This window comes from Belonocnema kinseyi, chromosome 4, assembly GCF_010883055.1.
Source record: "Belonocnema kinseyi isolate 2016_QV_RU_SX_M_011 chromosome 4, B_treatae_v1, whole genome shotgun sequence".
Classification (NCBI taxonomy): Eukaryota; Metazoa; Arthropoda; class Insecta; order Hymenoptera; family Cynipidae; genus Belonocnema; species Belonocnema kinseyi.
This window is the reverse complement of record NC_046660.1, coordinates 50,965,657-50,984,895: the sequence shown is the minus strand read 5'-3', so window position 1 is coordinate 50,984,895 and position 19,239 is coordinate 50,965,657. Positions and strand designations below refer to the sequence as shown.

The window sequence follows — 19,239 nt, the reverse complement described above, 5'->3', positions numbered from 1 at the left end:
CAACCAAAAAAAGATTTTAATTTTAAATAAAAAACATTAAAATTTAATTTAAAAAATGAATCATCTATGAAACTTATAAAAGTTGATATTTCAACCAAAAAATATTTTTCTTATTAAATAAAAAATAGTTGAAAAAGATGAATTTTCAACAATATACTTTAATTTTCGACTTACAAATATTATTTTTCAAGCAAAAAATTGAATTTTTAACACAATAATTGATTTTTCAACATACAAAGATGAATTTTCAAACAAATGGTCGAATTTTGAAACAAGAAACATTAAAATTTAAACAAAATAGTTGCGTTTTTAAACAACAAACAGTTGAATTTTCATGCCAAAAATATGAATTAAAAAAAATCAATAAAAAAATTAAACAGCAAAAAAAAATAGTTTATATTAAAAAAAAAAAGATTTTAATTTTAAATCAAAAACATTAAAATTTATTTTAAGAAAAGAATCCTCTATGGAAATTTTAATTGTTGATATTTCAACCCAAAAATATTTTTCTTTGTAAATAAAAAACAGTTGAAAAAGATGGATTTTTAAACAAATTATTTATTCTTCTACAGAATAATTAAATTCCCAACAAAAAATTGAATTTTTTAACAATATACTTTAATTTTCGACTTACAAATATTATTTTCCAACCAAAAAATTGAATTTTTAACACAATAGTTGAATTTTCAACCAAATTGTCGAATTTTAGAATAAGAAGTAATAAATTTTAAACAAAACAGTTGCGTTTTTAAACAACAAACAGTTGAATTTTCAAGCCAAAAATATTAATTAAAAAAAGAAATCAAAAGCAATAAAAAATATAATAGTTTATACTTTAACCAAATAAAGATTTTAATTTTAAATTAAAAACATTAAAATTTGATTTAAAAAGTGAATCCTTTATGAAAATTATAATAGTTGATATTTCGACCAAAAAATATTTTCCTTTTAAATCAAAACCAGTTGAATTAAAAAAAAATCAAGAATTTTCAACAAAAAATTGCGTTTTAAATCGAAAAGACGAATTTTTAACAAAGGAGTTGAAATTTGAAATAAAATTGATGATTTTTAAACAAAATAATTACAATTTCAACAAAATAGTTGAATTTTTAATCACTTAGTTGAACTTTCGACCTACAAACATGATTTTTTCAATCAAAAAGTTGGAACTTTAACAAAAAACAAAATTAATTAACAAACATAAAGTTTCATTTAAAACCAATTAGTTAAACTTTCAAGCAAAAGGTTCGATTTTTTTAACAACATAGTTGAATTTTCCACATAAAAAGACGAATTTTTTATAAAATATTAAAATTTTTATTCTAAAAGGACGAACTCTATCCAAAAAGTCGATAATTCAACAAAACAGTTATATATTTAACAAAATAATTAAGTTTTTTATAAAATAGTTATATTTTTAAACAAATAATTAAATTTTGAACAAAATAGTTGAATTTTCAATAAAAAATATTATTTCTCAATAAAAATGAAAATATTTCTATTTTCATTTTAAATACAAAAAAGTTGATTTCTACAAAAAGGACGAATTTACAGTTGCATTGTTAACCCAAAATTATAATATTTCTGCAAAAAAGGTGAATTTTTAAATAAAAAAGACGAGTTTTCTATAAAAGAGTTGAATTTTCAACCAGGAAAAATTCTTTAGTCAAGGAGAAAAAAAATTTATGTGAAATTGTTGAATCTTCAACCTAAAAATATCAATTTTTAACCCCAAAGTTGATTTTTTAAGTTAAAAGACGAATTTTCTACAAAACAGTTGTTCAACTTTCAACCAAGTAATGCAATTTCTAATCGAGAAGATTAATTTTCAACAAAATAGTTTATGTTTGAACCAATAAAATGAATTTTTAACAAAGTAGCTCAATTTTAATTAAAAATGGATTAGTTGAATTTTTCAATTAAAACAATAAATTTAAACAAAAATTAATTTTTAACAAAATAGTTCAGTTTCAGCCAAAAAAAATTAATTTTTGACAAAATAGCTACATTTTTCAACTGAAAGCTATCAATTTTTGGCTCAAAATGGCTTAGTTGAATTTTCAGTTTAAAAAATGAATAAAATAACCCGAATTTTTAACAAAATAGTTGCATTTTCAATAAAGAAGATCAATTTTCATCAAAATGGTTTAAGTTTGAACCAATAAAATTAATTTTTAACACAGTAGGTACATTTTCAATTGAAAGCTATCAATTCTCGGCTAAAAATATATTAGTTAAATTTTTCAGTTTAAAAAATTAATTTTCAACAATTTTATAAAAAGATATTGCAAAAGAAAATGTCAAATTTGGACCATTTCGAGAAATTGGAATAACTCTAGAAATAATTAACATTTTTTTAAAAAGTTCCCCATCTTAAAGTAGATGTCGGATCGTGTAAATTCAAAAAATGCAACTTTAAAAAAAAAATAGAACTAATCGATTTTTTCATTTTTCTTGGAATTTATCCATACTGATTTTCATGTTTAATCATGATAAAAATTTAAAAACTAAAATTCAAAACTAGAAAAAATTGTACCCATTTAATTAAGAAATATAAAAATTGAACAATTTCGAACTGCGTGAGTCCGTATTAAAAATTTCAATTTTTTCAGATTGCAAACCATAACTTTTGGTTGAAAATTCATTAATTTTGTTAAAGAGTAATTTTTTTTGTCGAAAAATTTAATATTTTGGTCATGAACTTTCGCCATTTTGGATAGAAAATTTATACTTTTAGATTGAATATTCCTCTTTTATGGTAGAAAAGTGATTTTTTAGTGGAAAATTTACCTGTCTTCTAAAAAAACTCGAATTTTTTAGCTCGAAAAAGCAAATATTTGGTTGAAAATTTCACTGTTTTTGGTTGTAGTCTAATCTCCTTTATTAGAAAATTAGTAAATTTCATTGAAAAGGCAGTTACTTGTTTAAAAATTAATTTTTTCAGGCAAAAATTAAACTTTTTTTTATGATTTTTTGTCCTTTTGTATTTAAGATTTATGTTATTTGGTAAAAAAATTAATTTTTAAATTAATAATAATAAAAATACAATAATAATTTTTCATATTTATACTTTAAAAATTACTTTTAAAATGAGCCCTTTTGAAGAGTGTGTATTTTTTTACTTGAAAATTAAACTATTTTGTTAAAGTTTAATCTTTTTTGTTTGATAATTTCTCCATTTGGTTGCAAATTTAGCATATTTCGGCATGAAATCTCAGAAATTTAAAGTGCTTCATATTGACTTCAATATTGTATCTATATTAATTTTATTTAAAAGAATTTTTTCCCTTATTCCTCTATTTTCGTGAAAAAATTCTTTTAAAACTACCTTAAAAATGAGCCTGAATACTTAAAAAAATGTTAATTATTTCCAGAGCTATTTTAATTTTTTTTTAAACATCGCAAGTAGATGTTTTCTTTGCAATATCTTCTGATAACGTTGATAATTTCCCTTAAGTTTCGGCTTATTAGACAAAAAACCTTTGCATCTTCCCCGGAAGAACGATATTTAAAAATACTTTTTCGAAAATAATACCAACGACGATGACGAATTTATTCGGATCTTTCTTCACGATAGTTTTTCATGATATTGATCAAATAAAACTAGGTCCCATTAGCTTACGGATGAATGATTGGTTTCAATTCCAATTTGAATGAACAATTAATATTTTTCTTAGGAGAAAGATAAATCAGGCAAAGACGGGGATAAGCGGAAAGATAAGAAGAAAAAGAAGAAGCAGTCGAAGAAAAAAGACGCGAAAAAATCTGCACCCTCGAAAGATTCGTCTAGCGATTTCTCGAGCGACTCGGATTCCGATTCCGATGTCCCTAAGGACAAAGAAAAAGACATTAAGAAACCAAATAGTGCACACAGTTCCAGGTCTGCTACTCCAACACCTGCTGCTTCAGTTTCGGATTCTTCAAAGAGGAAGCACAATGCTTCACCCGATTTGTTGCAGTCGAAGAAAATTAAGTTGGATAACTTCAATTCTGTACCAACGACACCTTTCAGTCCCAGTTCAAGGTTAGTAAATATTTAAAATTAAAAACAAAAATTAAATTTAAGACAATAATATATATTTATATCCGAAAAAAATGACAGTGAATTTATTTTTTGACCGGGAATTTGACAAATTTTTAGGAAAAGAATCTGTCCAACTTTGATTTCAACCATTTTTTTAAAAAATAATTAGTTAAGTGGTTATCTTTTTCAATTATGATATCATTTAGTTTTGAATCCGTTATTCAAAAATCTTTCACTTTAAAAATTTTCCTTTTTAGATTTTAATGTTTAAGCGTATATTTTGAATTTAAAGAATTTTAAATGCAAATGCATGAAAACATAATAACGTTGAATTTACGTTGAATTTTACGAAGAGGGAATTTTCATTGTACTTGTTTTTAAATTAAACATGAACTTAAAGGATCTTATTCTGGATAAGAAATCGCAACATAGGAACCAACTTTTCAAAATAATTGACAAATTGCTTTTTATCCATTTTACATTGATTTCTTCTCGCCTATCAGTGCATTTAGATTTTGAATTATTGATCATAATTATTTTAATCGAATTTACAGAAAAGAATTATCAATAAATGTTTATTTTCATTTTAAATGATTAAATTATGTCTTTTAAAGAATAATTTAATGAAGATATAAATTATTTTACAGTTTTGGATGACTGTAATGTAATAAATAGAACCAAGCTTATCGTGGGTGAAATTTTATAAATTTTTATAATTTTACAGTACCCTTTTTTAAATTTTATAATTATCTATTTTTAAATTTTCTATTTTATTAATTTTCCTACGAAACGGACAATAAGATTTTGGGAAAATTCAAAATTATTCAGATTTTATTTTAGAATGTTAATTTTAAGTTTTTAAGGTTTAAAAATATGTCGAAAAATAATCTGACTGATTTTTAAACGATTTTGGCAGACAACATTTTTGTTGTATTTTAAATGTTTTAGGAGAACAATAAAATTGTGAAAAATAATCTGGGAGTCTTGAAGGCAAATTTTGTTTTCTTTAAAGATTGTTAAGAAAAATTCGAAAATTTTAAAAGACATTTAGAACGTTCAGATATATTAAAAATATGTTTAAAAATGTTTAATTTGATAATTATAAAAATTTGGAGGAAAATGTAGATTTTTTACAATTTTGTAAAAAAATAAAATTTTATGAATTTGAAAAGGTTTTTAGAAAATCAAACAATATTCTCTAGATTATTAAGAAAATTCAAAGTTATTTTCTGGAATATTCCAGTACATTTTTTTTATTTTACAGAATTTAAAAAAAATGGTAGTTTAAAAAATTTGCAAGTTTAAACAAATTAAATAAAATTACACATTTATCGACTGTAAATATAAATCAATTAATTATTTAAAAAATTGAACTGTGCTTGAAGTATCAAAAAGTGAACAATAATTTATTTATTAAGACTTCTAAATCCGTTGAAAATTTCTAGAGTTCAACGTTAAAAATTAAACTAGTTCAATTAAAAATCCATTGTCGTGAAAAAATGTAAATAATTTTAAACTTAATTTTTAAAAATAGAAAGCCTTGAATCGTTAAAATTCCAAAAAGCTATTAAACTTTGAACGTTACGATTTTAATTTTTCTATTTAAAAAATGAATAATTTGTAAGTGAAATTGAACAAAGCAGTTTGAGTAATTTTAAGAGATATTTAGAGATTTTGGAAAGATTAAAAATTAATTTAAAACTTTGAATGATGTTAAATAATTTAAAAGAAGACTGTTTTCCGATAAATTTCGGCTATTCGTACAGTATATTTATTCTTTTGCCGCGAATTTTATGAATTTTTAGAAGAAACAAAATCTGTCCAACTTTGATTTCAATCGTCTTTTAAATAATTAGTTTTGATAAAAAAAGTTTTTTTAGTTAATCAACTGTGAATATTAATTAATTTATGATTTTTGAAAATTGACCTGTAGTTTCAGAATTAAAAAGTGAATAATAATTGATTTTAGAAGACGATTCGGAATCAGTTCACAATTTTATATTTTCCATATTTTAACGTTAAAAATTAAACTGTCTTAATTGGAAAGTTAAATATTCAAAAGAAAAAAAAAACTAAACTTTGAACGTTACATTTTTAATTGTTCTATTTAAAAAAAACTCAATTTATAAGTAAAATTGTTGAATTTTGATGAAAAAATAAAAATTGAACAATTTGAAACAAAATATAGATTTTTTCAAACTTCGATCAAACAATTTAGAAGCTTTGCAAGAATTGTGAAAGGCTTTAAATGAATAAAACTCATTTCTTTAAAGATTCTTAGGAAAATTGTAAATGATTTTTAATTTAAAAAAATTAATTTTTAGAGAATATTTTAAAAAATTAAGAAATATTGGCAAAATTGTAAAAAATGCATGTGGAAGATTTTAAGGAAATTTGTTTTATTTGACAGAATTTTAAAAAAAGTTTCGGAAAAATTCTAATAATTTTAAAAGATCTTCAGAAGTTATGAAAAACTTTCAAAAATTATTAAAAATGTGAAAGAATGTAAAATATGTAGATTTTTCCAGATTTTTAAATAAAATTTTGAAGCGTTTTAAGGATAATTATTAATTAATAATTAAGGATAATTTGAAAAAAAATTAATAGAACGATTGATTATTTAATTTATAACATTGAAAATGATAACGTCGATGTATATTTTTTAAACCGAATCAGGATCTTTGAACTCTGAAGTTTATAAAAGTTTATAATTTTTAATTTGGCGTTTAAATGCATTTAAAAACTTAAATTAAAAAAAATCAAGAGTTCCAATTTGGATGCTTTAATCGGCAGCTCAGTTTTCATTTCTTTAAATGGAAAAATGTTTATCTTTCGAGTTCGAATTTTTTATAATTAAAAAAAAAGCAAAAATCAGGAAATTTATGTAAGAAGTAACTGTTAAAAATAATCAGGGCTGCCACGATTAATTTTAAAGATTCCGAGAAATTTTAAATCCATTTCACGGTGTGTTTATCCTACCTGCAATACCTGGAAAACCTGGAATTGATAGAAAATTCTAGTTAAAGTCAAGTAATTTTTTTAAGAGCTTGTATATTATTAATTGCAATATAAAAGTGAATAAGAATGATTCTTCATTTGTAAAACAGCTTTTTATTACTGTTTTAACTATTTTGTTGAAAAGTCTTTTTTTTTAATTAATTTTTGTAACTAAAAACTTAAATATTCTATTTTTTGTTGAAAATTGACCTTTTTTGGCTGAAAATTCAAGTATCTGGTTGAAAATTCGTATATTTTGTTGAAAATTTAACAGTTTCTTTGCAATTATTCGTTAAGAAATTCATCTTGTCTCGTGTGAAAATTTAATTGCTTGGTTAAAAGTTAAATTCTGTTGTTAAACATTTTTTTTAATTGAAAATATAACTAATTCAATAAAATGTTCCATAATTTTAGTCGAAAATTAAATTTTTTTTGATTGAGGATAAATCTTTTCAACTTAAAATTTAATTATTCAATTTTGGGTTTTCGCTTCAACTCGGTCCGAAAAACAAAGTTCTTAATATTTTAAGGTGAAAATTTTGAGAACTTGTCTTTTAAACAGTTCTTAAGATAATGGGCAATTGAAAATTTATTTATTTTTTTTTTGTTAAATAAAAAAGTTAGCATTTTTTTTGGGTAAGCAGTATCAAAATAATGTTATACAAGTTTCAAAGGCTTCGTTTATCAAGGGAATTTTTAGTAAGAATTTTAAATTAAATGCCGTTAAGTTGCGAAATTAAAAAATTTAAACTTTTACAAGTTGTACCGTTTAAAGATTCTAAATTTTTTAATCCTAGCTATCATATTCAATTCAGAAACAATAAAATTTGAATGATTATACATATTTTTTAACTGAAGTTTTTATATTAGAATATAAATTTATTTTATCTTAAGTCATAAAAAATGAAAAATTGCTCAGTTGTTATTCATTTATAAAAATCTATGTTTCTTTTGAAATCTTTTTAAATATTCTTTAAAAACTATTTTTAAAAATTAAAAAATGATTTTAAATTTTCCTAGGTATCTTAAGAAAATTGTTGTATCTTTAAGCCTTACAAAATCATTAAAACGCTTAAAAAATTTTAAGATCAACATTTTGCTTTGATCTTTTTGGAACAAGTTAAAATTTCAAATTATTTCTGAAATTTTTTCAAAATAAATCATCATTTTCAATTTTCTTCAAAAATCTTAATATTTTTTAAAATGTTTTTGAAGCCTTTTAAAAATAATAAAAAAATAGTAATAAAAAGTCCTAAATATCTTGTAAACAGACTTACATTTTTCCTGTAATTTTTTTAAATCCTGTAAAGTAAAAAAAATCCTGCAAATTTTCGAAATAATTTTTCGAAATATCTGAAATCTTCAAATATCTTTTCAAATTTTGTCGAGAAATCTAGGAAAATTATATTCATGTAACTTTAAAACAAAAAAGTTAAGAAAGTTATGAAATAAATAGTTACTCCAAATTTTTATTTTGCATATATAATTATAATTGGTTTCAAATTACAATTTTCTTTACTTTTTTTCTTGAATGGAATATCTTTTTTGATTGAAAATTTAACAACTTTGTTCCATTTATGTAGAAATTTCATCCTTTTTTATTAAAATTACAATTATTAAATTTTTCGTTGAGTTAAAAAGTAAGTTTTTGTTTAAGATTCTTTATTTGAGTTGAAAATTCGTTTTTTTTCAGAAAATTAACTTTTGTGTTGAAAAATCATATTCTTTGGTTAAAAAACTAAAGAGTTTTGTAGAAAATTCGTCTCTTTTTGAAAATATTTTATATTTTTTTGTTTGTTAAAAATACAGCTGGTTGAAAATTAATCGTTATATTTATATAACCTTAAGAACAAGCAATTAAACCTAAAAAATAAATAGTTATTCCAAATTTTTATTTGATATTAATTTTTTTAGTGCTTTAGAATTTAAATTTCAGAAGAAACTTTTGAAAAAGTATTTATAAACAAAATTGTTAAATTATAACAACTTGGCGGGATTGGATGCATTACTTCGCTCCAAATATTACTAAAATTTAATTTAAAGACACTCTCCTGTTGTTAATAACATTCTTTATAATTAAAAAATTTTGTTTATAAATAATTTTTCCAAATATTCTTCTTAAATTTAAATTATAAAATACGAAACGAATTTATTTTTATATGCTGGTTATCAGTCAATGCTGATTATTATTGTTTGAATTTACTTGTTCAAATTTAAATTCACAACTTTATTTAATTGTTTATATATTTGACAAAATTTGTGCAATTTAGATATTTTTTGTGGGATTCCACTACTTTTTATAGAAATATATAGACAAATATTGTAAATTAAATCCTTCGAACAAAATACTCATAAAGAATTTCAATTTTCAAATAAGATTTTTACTTGGAGTTTTAAGTGTTTAAAAATCTGGAAAACTAAGAGTTCAGAATAAAAAAGTTCTTTAAGCAATTAAAAATAACACAGTTGAATCTAACATATCTAGCTGTTTAAATTCGAACCCAGAACATAAATAAATATCGCCTGTTTGCGGAGTAATTGTAACAAATTATAAAGTTGAATTTTTAACTAAACTAGATTAATTTAAACAAACAAAAAAACGTACTTGTAACGAAAAAAATCAGTCTCAAAAAAGTTTGAATTTTTACTTAACAAAGAACCATTTTTTACCAGAAATGGAATATGTGAATTTTCAATTACCAAACTAATTTTTCAACAAAAAAAAAGGTAATTTTCAACAAAACAGTTCAATTTCCAATCAGAAAGATGAATGTTTTCACTAAAATTTTGAATCATAAACCAATAAATGCATTTTTCAGAAAGTAGTTCAACTTTAAAACGTACTTGTTAAATTTGTGACAAAAAAGATGTTTAAAAAAAATATATATTAATTTACTACCAAAAAAGACGAGTTGTTAACAAAATTTAAGAATTCTCAACCAAAAGGTTGAATTTTCAACTAAAAAAGATAAATTTTTAATCAAAAAGATGAATTTTCTACCAAAAAATACGAATTGTCAATAAAATTCAAAAAGTCTCAAAGAAAATGCTGAATATTTCAGAAAGCAATTTTTTTTTATTTTTAATGAAGTAGTTCAACTTTAAAACATAGTGGTTAAATTTTTAAAAAAGAATATGGATTTTTAAACAAAATGATTAATTTTCTACAAAAAAAAAAACAAACTAATTTTTAACAAAATTCAAGAAGTCTCAACCAAAAAGTTAAATTTTCAACTAAAAAACATGAATTGATATCTTTTTGGGTGAAATTTCAACTCATGTTTAACCATAAAGATACATTTTCAAAAAAATTGAATTTTCAATAAAAAAGCCCGGATTTTTAACCAAAATTGTTTAATTCTCTACCAAATAGTTGAATTTTTATCAAAAACATTAAATTTCCATTTAAACATATAAATTTTTATTTATTTTAATATTTATTTATTTTTTCAATACCAAAATATGAATTTTTTAACAAAAAATAGGTTTATACAAAAAAAAAATTGAATTTGCAATCGCAAAAGATGAATTTTCATGACCAAAAAGGAATAATTACAAAAAAAAAGTTAAATTCTCTACCAAATTGGTTACATTCCTATCGAAGAAAGATGAAATTTGTACTAAAACATGGATTTTTAATAAAAAACGAAAATTTTTTTTCAAGTCGAGCTTTCATTCAGAAAAGATGAACTAAAAAGTAACTAAAAAGTATGACTTTTCAACAAAATTGTTGAATTTTTAACCAAATATTTGCATTTTTACAAGAAAGACTTAATTTTTGCTAAAGCAGAGGAATTTTAAAATCAACAAGACAAAATTTCAAAAAAGAGGTTGAATTGTTAATCGAAAAGTATGACTTTTGAACAAGATTGTTAAATTTTCAACCAAACAGTTGCATTTTTGTACAAGAAAAATGAAAATTCTACTAAAACAGGTGAATTATTAAATTAAAAAAACGAGAGTTGAATTTTCATACAAAAAGGTTTTAATTGACTTTTCAACACAAAAATATAAATTTTCTTGTAAATAGTTTAATTTTCAACAAAACAGTTTCATTTTATCCAAGAAAGATGCAATATTTATACTGAAAAAGACAAATTTTAAAATTATATATATTTTTTATCCAAAAAAATATCTATTGTTTTATTTGAAAAATATTTAATTTGTAAGTGAAATTGTTGAATTTTTATGTAGAAATAATAATTGATCGCTTATTATTTGTAGACAAAATTTAAGTAATTTTAATAGATATATAGAAATTTTGAAAAGATTCAAAATTAGTTTAAAACTTAATATAATATCAAGCAATCTAAACGAATTGTGTGGAAATTTTTTTCGGAATTTCTTAACAAATTTTAAAATGAATAAAATATTTCCTACAATTTTTATAAATTCCAGAAATTTTCTTTTAAAAATCCTTAAAATCTTTTTGACAGTTTTGACAATTCTGGAAATCTCTTAAAATCTTTTTAAATATTCTGTTAAAGTAATTTTTCAAAATAAAAATTATTTTTAATTTTCCTAGGAATATTAAGAAAATTTTTTTTATTACTTTGGAGCCTTTCACAAAAGCTTCTAAATTTTTTGTTTGAAATATGAAAAAAATCTACATTTTGTTTTAAATTATGTTGGGCATGTGCACAAAAAATTCGGTACGATTAGTCGAATTTTTTCGATACACACACTTCGCTTAAATCATCTGTTATAATTTCAAGTTCTAAATTAATTTGGAATCTTTTTAAAACTTCTAAATACCTTTTAAAATTATTCTAATTTTTTCACAAATAATATTTGTACAATTGTTATTCATAAATCCAAATTTAAAGGAAATTTTTGTTTAACTTTGCCGAACTTTTTAGAAGTTGTAGGACAAATTCAATTAGTATTAAAAGTTATTTAGAAGTTCTGAAAAAATTTCAAAAATGATTTTGAATTTGAGAAAATTTAAAACAACTTCTGTGTTTCTCAAGATTTTGAAATTAAATTTTAAAGCCTAAACTATTAAAAATAAAAATAATTTAACTTTCTAATTTACGAACATTCAAGTTAATTTTTAAAAACATTTTCTGTTTCTAGCTTAAAATAACTTAATAATATAATTTTGAAAAATTGTAAAGCTCTTTTATTGATTCTTTAATCTAGAATATTGAAAAGGTTAACCTTAATTTATATTTTTAGAACTTAATCTACATTTTTGAACTCAATAATTTATTAATGTTAAAAATTCTGAATTATGTAGTACTTTAAGTGGAAAAATGTTTAGAATAGATTTCGATTTTTTAAATTTCATTGACCGGGAAAAATGTTTGCGAACTGGGAAATGACCGGTAATTTTTTTTCTCGATAAAAAACGGTCACCCTGAATCTTCAAAATTCTGAATTTTGCAGTTTATCTGCATTTCATTTAAAACTGTTCAATTGAAAAGTGTTTGTACCTTACAGTTTATGCATGTAAGTTATTGAGGTTTTGAATACAAAATGTTTTAAAAACTTTTAAACTTCCATTTTAAAAGTTTCATATTCAAGATTTCTACTTTGAAAAATTGTATTCTCCGGTTAAGTTTTTGGCAAACCTTTAAAAAACCGGGAGTTTTTTTTCGATTAAAACAATCCCGAAGGGGGCATTACAGTGGATTGTTTGAATCATTCTGGTTTTAATTATAGCGAATCTGGAATCACGGAGGAGGCAGTTAGGCGTTATCTGATGCGCAAACCCATGACTGCAACCGAACTTCTCCAAAAGTTCAGATCTAAAAAGACTGGACTGACCTCCGACGAACTCGTCAACACCATGACCGGAATCCTGAAAAGAATTAACCCCACGAAACAAACAATCAAGAACAAAATGTATCTTTTCATCAAATCGCAACCTAATTAGCCACGTGCTTGGCTTAGATAAGTAATAGCTAATTTATCCAATCTTCCTATTGACTTTTCTTCTTAGTTTTAATGTTTTAATGTTTCTATAAATCTTTAAAACCTTGCGAGCAATAAAAGTGTGATTAAACATCAAGCGATAATGTCGTAACTTATTTTTGCGATTCAAAAAGTCAGAGCTCATAAAGTCACTTCGAGTCAACAATCTTCCGATGAATTGTTTATTCTGAGCAATATTCTTTCTTCATTCTTCCGCATACTTAATCTCCCGAGGCCCTGAAGGGAGATGATAAAATTTCATATACTAATGTTTTTTTATTGATATGAGGAAAGAGAATAGGCGAATGGAGATATTTATCTTGAGTGACCCCGGGGTTTATCAGCATTTTGTAATATTTTTTCTGCTCCGACTTGGCCTCTTCTTATCTTTATCAATTGTTGGAAGTTCTCCATGACGAGAGGAGACGAACGATTTCATTCTTTTAAAGGGACTTAAACTTATGGGACAGTTCGGTAAAAGTGTTGTGTAATGTAGAGAAAAGTTTGTTTATGTTTCGCACATTTTTAGAATAGTTAATTCGAACTGTTTATAATTTGTGTCATGAGAATCTTGGGACCTAACTTTCTGAGTCGAACGAGACGAGTTCCATCTGTGTTTCCAACATGTCTTGCCAATCAGAGCTTCCGCTTTGCAAGCGTAAGTGAAGCCTCCTAAAATTTATCACCTGTTTAAAAAAAAAAATATTAAGGCAGGTCCATTTTTCTTTGAAATTTTATATTTCTAATTGAAAATTCACTAACTTTTGCTTAAAATTCGTTTTCTTGTTGTTTAAAGTTTACTTTTCTAACTCTCTATTAAACTATTCTAGCAGGGTGACCGCTGGACCGGGAATTTTTTGAGACCGGGGAAAAACCGAGAAATGACAGTGAATTTTTTTTAACGGGAATTTTACAAATTTGTAGGAGGAAAATCTGTCCACGTTCGATTTCCAAAGTTTTTAAATAATTAGTTGAATTTTTGTGTTTTTCAATTATGCTATTATTTAGATTACAATGCGGAATTCAAAATTTTTTTACAGTAAAAATTTTCCATTTGAAATTTTTATTTCTAAACTTACATTTTTAATTTAAAGAATTTTTAAACGCTTTCTTAAAGACTTGAATAATTACAAAATAAAAGCCTTTGATGTTGAAAATGTTGGATAAAAAACATTTGTAATTAATAAATAAATACATTTTTTGTAAATTTATCTGTAATTTAAGTAATAAAAAGTGAACAATAACGATTTGACAAAATGATTTTAAACCAGTTCAAAATTGAAGAATTTTGAGATTTTAACGTTAAAACTTAAACTTTTTCAATTTGAAAGTCTTGAGTCATTACACAAATGTGAACGTGTGACTGAAAGTTAATCAACTATTTTTAACTTAAAAATAACTTCATAATAATATACTCTTAATTAAAGGATTTTATTAAATTAAAAATATTATTTTTAACTCATTCAATTTGAAATTTGTAATTAAAAAAAGATTAATTATTGAATATTTAGCAATATTTGAATTTTTATTTAAGATAACTAAATTGAAACCAAAAATTTAAATGTAAATAATCTTTGACTGAATTGTTTGACATAGAAAGCCTGGAATCGTTAAAATTTCGAAGAGCCTTTAAACTTTGAACACTACAGTTTTAATTGTTGTATTTGAAAAATGCTTAATTTGTAAGTGAAATTTTTAAATCTTAATACATAATTTACAAATTAACATTTGTACAAAGAATTTGAGTAATTTAAAGAGATATTTATGAGTCTTAAAAAGATTTAAAATTATCATGCAAAATTTTAGAAAGTTTTCTTAAAATCTTCTAGAATCTTTTTTGAAATTTTTGTTTAACCCATTAAGACCCAAACCCAAAAAATTTCTCTCTTACGTTTGAGCTTGAATAATTTTATAAAAAAGGCAAAGAATTTATTGTAAAATACTCTTTTCTACTATTTTCGGGTAACAAAATTTACGAAATTTAAATTCGACCAAAATCCAAATTAAAAATCCCATTTAACGTCCAATAATCAAATTGATGCAAAATCCTGTTAAACAAAACAAGAATTCAACGACCAAATTTGGACCACAACGAATAAACGAAAACCAAAAATCTTATTGTAATCTGAAATATATATATTTATATAAAATTATTTTTAAAATTTTTTTCCGAAAATTTTATTTTATATTTTTTTGTTGTTTTTTTTTTTCAGATTACAATAGGATTTTTGGTTTTCGTTAATTCGTTGTAGTCCAAATTTGGTCGTTGGATTCTTGTTTTGTTTAACAGGATTTTGCATCAATTTTCGGGTATACTCTACACGATGCAATGGTTTAAAAACGGAAAACATTGATTTTCAATTAATAATTAACAAATTTTTCAAGATATAAAAGATGTTGGAAAGCGATGTTATTTGTCTGAGTGTTGTTATAATTATTAATTAAAATAATGGATGAGATGTTAAAAATGACATACTTCAGACCATAGGATTAAGCTGTTGAAAGAATCCTTTATTCAAATTATTCGACGTTTCAAAAACTATACGTTTTCCTCATCAGGATAGAAGTCGTGTATATAAAAGTTCCTTATATCATTTATTACCTTTATGTTATTTTCATTTCAGGTTAGTAAATTAAATAAATTATATTGTTTATTTAAAAAAAAACACATTATATTATAACACATATATAAAAAAAGACAGTACTTTAAATACTACATTTTGGTGAGATGGAAACAAAAATACGTTTTGCTCGATTTTTCAAACGAGAAAAAGGGACAATTAACAGAGAAAACATAATTTTAATTTTATGTCAGACTCTTTAGAACGTCGGTTACTTAATGATGAAATTAAAGATTTAAATATCCATTTAAAATTTTTAAACAAAAATTTTAATAATGTTAAAATAAACTTAAGAAACTCATTACCAAACAATGTATATGCTAATATCTTAGAAAATCAACTGAATAGTACAGAAAGAAATTTAAATGATAAGCAAAGACTGGAAAAAAACTTCAAAATTTAAAAATTAATAGTAATGTTCAGATACCTTTTAATGTAAATAAACATAAGAATACAATTAATTCTGATTTTTAAGATCCCTGGATTACAAATTTTAGTAATGTCACAATTCTCTATGTCAAAGACTCTATGTCAAAGACATATAATGATTAACACAACGCATCAATTTTTACAGAATAATAAAATCACTCATGCTGATAGATTCTTTGCACAGAATATTAAAAAAACCCAAACATTTATTAAATCTAATAAACAATTATTAATTACTCTTGCTGACAAAAGTAATATTACAGTTGTTCTCAATAAGGAATCATATAATAAAAAAATGCAAGAATTATTAAATGATAATAAAACATATGAAAAAATAAATGAAAGTGCAGAGAAAGAATTAAAAAATGAAACCTTTAAATTGTTAAATTCATGGAGAATTAACGGTTATTTAGATAAAGAAATTTTACGTAAAGATATCTTAGTTCATGATACAAACATTCCTCGAATTTATGGTTCATAAACCTAATTGTCCACTTCGACCTATTGTATCATTAATAAATTCACTGACATATAAAGTGGTTAATATATTCAATACCATTCTTAAAAAATCTCTGATAGTTCCGAAAACTCAAGTTAAAAATTCTTTCGAATTTAAAAATATAATTATTGAAAAAACAATTCCTTCTGATCACATTATGGCTTCTCTAGATGTGTCTTCTTTATTTACAAACATACCAATTGATTTAGTCATTAATAGTATTCTAAGTAGATGGACTAATATTAAAAACTATACAGATTTACCTCTTAAAAAAATTTGAAGAAGGAATTAAATTTCTGATGGAAAAAACGGTATTTAAATTTAATAATACTTTTTATAAACTAATACACATGAGATTTAAAGTAAAAAGTCCACTACTTTCTTAAACGTTAAAGTTATAAAGACTGATTCAGGTAATATCATTACTGACTGGTATCGTAAAGATACTTATTCTGGTAAATATCTAAATTTTTTCTCTAATCATCCAATACAACATAAAATTTCCATGGTTAAAAATCTTGTTGACACAGCTCTTAAATTATCTCATGAATCATTTCACAAGTCAAATATTGAATTTATTAAACAAACCCTGTGCTTAAATAATTATCCAATGTCATTTATTCAAATACATATTAATAACAAAATTAAGACAATTAACGATTCTCTTTCTAAACAAACAAATGCAAATATAGTTAGAAATTTCGTTTTTAAACCTTTAGTTTCAATACCTTCCCATGGAAAGTTATCTTTTGAAATCAAAAGAATTCTTAATGATTTTAATACCGCAAAAATTTTTCGAATTGATTCAAAATTAGATAAATTTATAAAACTAGGCAAAGATTCTTGAGACAATTTCCAACTTATTGATGTTGTATCCAAAATTCAATGTTTGTGAAAAGTGTTATGTTGGCCAAACTGGTAGATTACTCTCTACTAGAATCAAGCAACATCATGATAACTTTAGACAAAATCCCAAAAGACTAATAGCGGAAATGTTTTTCATTACAAAAAATGGTAATAATTGTTTAAATATAATTTCTGATCTTAATAATTATAGTCCAATATATAATATAATCTTGGATTCTTTAATCTAAAAAATTAATCAAGATTAAAATTTTCTAATTAATTAGAGGATTAAAAAAACAAAGAAAATAGTAATAAAATTTGAAATTAAATGATTTAACTTATTTTGTATTACCAGTTCTAACTTTAATTTAACCAATTTTTTACTATTTTTCTTTGCACGTACAGCTATTGATTTCTTATATAAATCCAACTGATAATCTTCTAATTTTCTTTTTCAAATTTATGAATTTTTTATAATCTTGAATTTAATAATAATATTATTGTAACTTTCTATTCATAGTTAATAATTTACTAATAGTCTAAATAACCCTTTTTTTATGTTCACCAATCATTTGTAATTTTTTTTCCGTCTATTTTTCTTAGAACCCTCATTACCAAATTTGTGATAGGGCAATGCAATGTGTTTCTCTCTTAATTGGTCCTCTTTCTCTTTTTCTCGTTTGAAATATGGAGCAAAACGTATTTTTGTTTCCATCTCACCAAAATCTATTATTTAAAGTACTACCTTTTTTATATCTGTGTTATAATAAAATGTCTGTGTTTATCAAAATAAACAATATAATTTATTTAACTTACTAACCTGAAATGAAGATAACATAAAGGTAAATATAAAATTTTTTTTCTAAATTCCAAACCTCACTTTTAATAGAAAACATATATCTCTCTCTTTTTTTTACCGCATTTCAAATGAAAAAAAATTCTTTTATTATATTAATTTTGTATAACTTTTTTCATAGAACAATTGAGAAAAGGAGAATTAAAAATACATAATAAATACTCGAAATGATATAAGGAACTTTTATATACACGACTCTATCCTGATGAGGAAAACGTATAGTTTTTGAAACGTCGAATAATTTGAATAGAGGATTCTTTCAACACCTTAATCCTATGGTCTGAAGTATGTCATTTTTAACATCTCATCCATTGTTTTAATTATTAATTATAACAATTTAAAAAAAAATCTTTTTTTTAATCAATTTTTTTATGATTTGAGCGAAAAAATCACAAAAATGTCAAAAAAAACGAAATAAAAAATGTTTGGTTTTCGTTTTTTGGCTGCCATTTTGTTTTAAAAAATCGTAGAGAAAAAACTCAACGGATTTGTAAAGTTCAGACATTTTGTGCACTTTGCGCACATTTTCAACCATAAAAAATTCCTTCCCCCTGTATTTCTTGATTGAAAAAAAATTGCTTAAAAAAAGGATTTTTTTTTAAAATTGTTCATTATTAATTGATTGACCCGAAGATAGTAGAAAAGAGTATTTCACAATAAATTCTTTGCCTTTTTTATAAAATTATTCAAGCTCAAACATAAAAGAGAAATTTCTTCGTTTTGGGACTTAATGGTTTAAATCTTTGAAAAACATTTTTAATATTCTCTTAAAATAATTTTTCAAAATGAAAAATTATTTTCAATTTTTCTAGGAATCTTAAGAAAATGTTTTTATTCTTTTGAAGCCGTTATTTTTTTTGGAGATAATAATAATAATAATAATAATAATAAATAATTACTAAAAAATATTAATATTTTTTATTTTTTATTTTTTTTATAAATTTTTATAATTAAAATTAATAATTATAATTATACTAAAACATACTTGAATTTTAAACCCAAAAGATGAATTTTCTGACATAAAATATACAGTTTCAATAAAATATATAAA

The 19,239-nt window shown here is 22.9% G+C and overlaps 2 protein-coding genes across 2 annotated transcripts in view; both read left to right on the top strand.

Moving 5' to 3' along the window:
• Positions 1–13,034, top strand: part of LOC117170568 (general transcription factor IIF subunit 1) — a 33,789-nt gene extending 20,755 nt beyond the window's left edge. The window contains exons 6-7 of the mRNA XM_033357404.1: positions 3,678–4,024; positions 12,686–13,034. Coding sequence (XP_033213295.1) covers positions 3,678–4,024; positions 12,686–12,899 — 561 coding nt within the window. The 3' untranslated portion in view covers positions 12,900–13,034. The remainder of the gene's footprint in view (positions 1–3,677; positions 4,025–12,685) is intronic.
• A 271-nt stretch (positions 13,035–13,305) lies between these two features.
• The window catches only part of LOC117170567 (alpha-aminoadipic semialdehyde synthase, mitochondrial), a 69,455-nt gene continuing 63,521 nt past the window's right edge, over positions 13,306–19,239 (top strand). Inside the window, exon 1 of the mRNA XM_033357403.1 lies at positions 13,306–13,595. Within this exon, the coding sequence (XP_033213294.1) occupies positions 13,500–13,595 (96 nt within the window). The 5' untranslated portion in view covers positions 13,306–13,499. The remainder of the gene's footprint in view (positions 13,596–19,239) is intronic.